The 5,302-nt window shown below is 41.6% G+C and overlaps 2 protein-coding genes across 3 annotated transcripts in view; one reads left to right on the top strand and one right to left on the bottom strand.

The window, feature by feature from the left end:
- Nucleotides 1–1,277, bottom strand: part of commd8 (COMM domain containing 8) — a 6,645-nt gene extending 5,368 nt beyond the window's left edge. Inside the window, exon 1 of the mRNA XM_032499842.1 lies at nt 1,139–1,277. Coding sequence (XP_032355733.1) covers nt 1,139–1,186 — 48 coding nt within the window. The 5' untranslated portion in view covers nt 1,187–1,277. The remainder of the gene's footprint in view (nt 1–1,138) is intronic.
- Nucleotides 1,278–1,348: 71 nt separating this feature from the next.
- atp10d (ATPase phospholipid transporting 10D) overlaps nt 1,349–5,302 on the top strand; it is a 41,648-nt gene continuing 37,694 nt past the window's right edge. For both annotated transcript variants that reach the window (XR_004326851.1, XM_032499809.1), the window contains exon 1: nt 1,349–1,881. The gene's annotated coding sequence lies outside the window, so the exon portion shown is untranslated. The remainder of the gene's footprint in view (nt 1,882–5,302) is intronic.

The raw sequence follows: 5,302 nt of genomic DNA, 5'->3' as shown, positions 1-5,302 counted from the left end.
GGGGATTCAAGCCTTTATCAATGCTCTCATCAAAGCCCCCCGACTCCTTTGCCAAAAACAGTAATTTTACCTCGCAGAACACTGGCGTTGCTGGTCTGCCTGCATCGATCGGTATAGTTTGTTTGCGTAACTAACCCTTTAAAAACACCACAGTCACACAATGATACAAACTAATTCACCGATTAATCGGTCACTGATCGTTATCGGCCGATGAGGGCTTTAAGTAGCTAAAAATCTGTGGTCTCCATAAAGGCCGATCTGATGATTATTTATCAAAAATCAAAATGTGCTGTATTTATATAGCGCTTTTCTAGTCTTAACGACTACTCAAAGATTACTCAACGCTTTTACATCATACAGGATACGTTCACCATTCATACGCTGGGGCCGAGGCTGCCGTGCTCATCAGATAAACACTCACACACATTCACACTCCGATGCGCAGCACCGGGGGCAACTCGGGGTTCAGTGTCTTGCCCAAGGACACTTTGACGTGGGACTGCAGGGCCGGGGATTGAACCCCCAACCTTGCGATTGGCAGGCAACCGCTCTACCACTGAGCCACAGCCGCCCCCAATTGGTGAAAGCACCAATAGACAGCACTACAATATCGTTGCAGCATTGATATCGAGGTATTTGGTCAAAAATATTGTTATGTTTGATTTTCTCCATATTGCAATATTCCATATTGCCCTAGTTGCTTAGCTTCCTTTCTGAACTTCTAGCTGCTTTTCCAAACTGGGGGGTGCGCCGACCCCCATCTACTGCAGCGACCTATCACACGGACTATGGAGAAGTAGCCTATTCAACCACAACTCTGAAAATCCGAACTATCCCTTTAAGAAAGAAGACAAAGGGAGTGTGAGATGGACGATAGACAGACACATTAGTACACGTGTTAAAATTAACCAATTTAAATTCAATAGTTAAGTACATTCATTTTGTTATTTTCAAAACGAAATGATCAAATCATTACTTAAAAACAGAGCTAAGCAACTGAATGATTGACTGTATGCCTCAATGGTAGGTCGGACTTATTAAGGAAACATGAGGTTAATTATCTTCACGTTTTACCAGCTGTTTCATCAGACGTTTAGAAAACGACATACGTATCGTGAATACAACGCTTGACACTTACTGTTAGGCAGTCTGTGACAGGCAGCCTGTTCAGTTCAACCACCATCATGTTTTCATTTGGTTCCGCCTGCTGATCAGCTGATGTCTGTCACGTGGTAGACTAAGCTGCGTTCACATGACTTTTGGAAAAATAGTCTACGTTATCTCCAACGACTTCTCAGTACGCGCATACAACGTTAGTAAATGGAAATATGGTGCTATACATATAATTTGATATATGTTTCTTATTGACTACTCTTACAACTATCGCCTTGGTTATTCAATACAGAATTGTTTCGAGGTTGGCCCGCACGCCGAACTCCATTTCAAAATCTACCTATTTAGCGTGGGCTTCCTCGTTGGCAACTCAGAGTGAACCAAATGTTCTATCTGAATTGTTACTTTACAAACTAATTACCAGGAATCAATTGGATGCCGAATGTAATAAAACAGGCTCAATAATCCACACTTTATTTTTAGCTCGCACTTAACGACGCATTTACTATTGATACTGAAGAAATCCTAAAATCTAACAATTTGTCACTTGAGTTCTGTCCAGCTCCAGGGGAAAAGGGGAACAACGTCGCACAGGGCGATTGTCTTTCACATCCTGCTTTGTGTTGCGGCGGGGTGGTTGCTTGTGAGGTCTCCAGCTCTTCTCACTGCGGTCGGTAGGACGTAACAGTGATGTGACCGACGTCGACACAGTGCCGCCGCTGTTACTTCACTTGAAGACGGGCAGCAGCGTATGGAAATACACCGCAGGTCAGTGTTGTGTCTGTCACTGTGTTCGCTCTGGACCAGGAAGAGACGTAATGAAGGTCTTCATTCTATACAGTAATGGTGAACAGTGTAGCCTACTGTAGGTATATTGTAGCCTAACATGGTTGTTTGTCACCCTGCACCGTACAACTGTGATAAAAAGCTATTTTAAGCTTTGCGTGTGTTAGCTTCGACTATTAACGAATAAATAAACAAGTTATGGTGTATCCAGACTTTTTCAGTAAAAGTGAGATAAGTTGGATGAGCAAGACTCTGCTGTGGTCTGTATAGCCATGCGGCTCTCACTAGTATACTACATTAAATAATGCATCCAGTTTGTGCATAGCCACTGTACACCACACAGAAAGTGTAAAGCGGTGTGCTGCCTGTATCCAATAAGCCAGTGATCTTCTTATTTTCTTTAATTTAGATTTTTTTGTAGGCTTTCCCCCTTTATTATAGTGACAGTAGACTAGAAAGGGGGATGACAGGCAGCAAAGTGCCCCGGGTCGGAGTCGAACCCTGCGCCGCTGCAGGACTCGGCCAACATGGGGCGATCGAACGCTCCTACTGGGGTGAGCTAGAGGCCGCCCCAGGTCAGGGGTCAACGTTAGGCCAACGACCCCTTGGCTGAAAAAGAGATGGAACAGTGACCCCTGCTACATATATTGTATTACCACACCTAGAGATTGGCATGGTGTTATTTCAGTTAGCCTAATAGCTGGTTTGATTTGCATTGAGAAATATTTTTTATGGAAAGTAACCCATGCCAATCTCTAGGCATGGTATTACTCACAATACGTTATTAATTCACAAAGAAAACTGGTGTCCTTAAAGGTTGATTTTGTCCTATTTTTTTTAATTAAGGCATTAAGATCCATTTCCATAAGATCATTTTTTAGTCCTCTTTAGGTCAACTTTAGCATGGGATGAGCACCACTGTAGGCTGATTTGTATTTGCTAATATGTTGGATACTTTTAAATTTTTCAAAAAAATCACATGATGAACAATAATTTGTTAATCATTTGATCATTTGCAGTAACTCTGAGGACCCTCAAAGGGAGTTCCAGAGCAACAAGAATGATTCAGAGAAAGCAATGGAGATCATGTGAGCTGATAGGTGTCTGTGGTCTAAATAATCAAATACAGTGATCATAATTCCAGAGCTGCCTGTAAAACGCACTGTCTGTGTGTGTGTGTTTGTGTGCGTGTGTTTTGTTGAAGCTCACACTCTTACTTCCACTTCTCCAAAACCACATTTCAAAGTAGTTATTATTAGGATGGAGGCCTACTGTGAAGAAAGATGGCATGCACAAGCCTGGCTGGGGCTTTTTTAAAGACTGCATCCCTAAAGTACACATGCACTGCTTTAAACCTGGGCAACTTTAAAAAAGGCGGTGATGACATTGCATCCCGACTTGTGATTTTCGGGCCTTAAAGATGAACTTTTCAAACTTCCAGCCTGACGTGTGATGGCTGGTGTTTCAGAAAAGGAAGCTGCAGGCGTGACATAAACCAGGATTTTGTCTGGAGAGGAACAGAGATTCTGATCCTTCTGTGTTGGGTTTCTAAATAATCAAGTTCACAAAAAGCAGCAACACCTCTACATTTGTGCTGTTGCACTGTATCATAAAGGAAGACAAGTCATGTGCTGTAGCTTTAGTCATTTATCTCACCCATGTGCTGAGAAGGATGGTTTGCAGCGTAGGCATGTCACAGAGCTCTGTGAGAGAGCTCTATGCCGCTGGTTAAGGAGGGGGCTTCTGGCTTGAAATTGAGAGACTAGACAACATTTTAGTTTTAAATATTTATTCAGCAGAATAAATCCTCAGAATCAACAAATAAATGATTCTGATAAATGAATATTTGAAAAACAAAATAAAAACGGACTGTCAACCATGTTACGAGCGTTGGCGTTGCATAGTCTGTCCACCAGAGGACGCTCTACAACGTCCCTGTTAGTGATGGTGTTGCATAGTCTGTCCACCAGAGGACGCTCTACAACGTCCCTGTTAGTGATGGTGTTGCATAGTCTGTCCACCAGAGGACGCTCTACAACGTCCCTGTTAGTGATGGTGTTGCATAGTCTGTCCACCAGAGGACGCTCTACAACGTCCCTGTTAGTGATGGCGTTGCATAGTCTGTCCACCAGAGGACGCTCTACAACGTCCCTGTTAGTGATGGCGTTGCATAGTCTGTTCTGTCCACCAGAGGACGCTCTACAACGTCCCTGTTGGCAACACTGATTATTTCATTTTTTTGTTATTGTGTTTTTGTTCAAAGGACTTTAAGTTTCATATCTTTAATTTTTATTTTATACATTTTATTTTATTTAATGTATTGTTGTTGATGTTCTGACAATAAAACAAATTATTATCATAAATGATTTAGTGAGAACTCAAATAACTAATGTTAGAGAAATCTGTTTATGTTTTGTTAAGTGTTTATGGATTAAAAAAAAAAATACTGTATATATCGACTCATGTATTGGAATATCAGATTTTTAAATAACAAAATATTTGTATCGGTATCAACCTTAAAAATCCTTTATTGGTTCCGGCTCTACTATTTTTTGTTGTTTGTGGATCTTTGTGATTCCAACACGCTTTGTATTTGGGGTACGCTCAGATTTGTATTTGTATTGAAAATGACAACTTGGAAGACATTATTGGTCCTGCTGCATATTTGCATTGTCCCAGACATGTTTCTTCTTAAGTAAAACTTCTTGAATAAATTCTCTAGTCTATTTCTAAACTGCCAGGTCATTATGGTGAAAGAATAGTTTTCAACCTGGAAGGGAGGAATCAAAGTATTATAATGTAATGCATGGCAACAGACTCTTCCTATGCTACCTAATGTCCTTGTGACCCCTTGCATGCATTTACCTGCACTGTGTGTCCTTTGTCCTAGCAACGTTAGTTCCATAACTCCGTGTGTGGAACTACCCCAAGGCTTTGTGCGTGCCTCAAAGAAAGGACTCTGACTCTGACTCTTTTTGCAAAGGAACATTCATAGCTGCAAGCATGTAGGAGGCCTACTTGCTTTATATGTATAATATCTAACTAGAAGGGGACTCTTGTAAATTAGAGTCAAAAACTCATGCTTAGGGTTCCAGTTATTCACTTGAATGCAGCACAAACGCTCTATCTCTCTCTCTTTCTCTTTGTCAACGTTCACGGAAGTGAAAAACATTTTGCATGTCCGCCCCGTGATTTGAGTCCACTCCAATATCAGATTCAGCTTTATTTGCCAGGTATGACAAACAAACGAGGAATTTGACTTAGGTTGGAGCAAGCCTCCGGGCGGCAGCTATGCAACAGCGCCACCACACGCTTTCTTGAAAAGAAACAATGCAGACAGCAACATGATATACAATACAACATCCCGACATAATGCACAAGACAACACACAGTTCATGTGGAC

This window comes from Etheostoma spectabile, chromosome 20 (genome assembly GCF_008692095.1).
Source record: "Etheostoma spectabile isolate EspeVRDwgs_2016 chromosome 20, UIUC_Espe_1.0, whole genome shotgun sequence".
NCBI lineage: Eukaryota > Metazoa > Chordata > Actinopteri > Perciformes > Percidae > Etheostoma > Etheostoma spectabile.
Note: the sequence above shows the minus strand (reverse complement) of the source record. Positions and strands in the feature narration are given on the sequence as shown.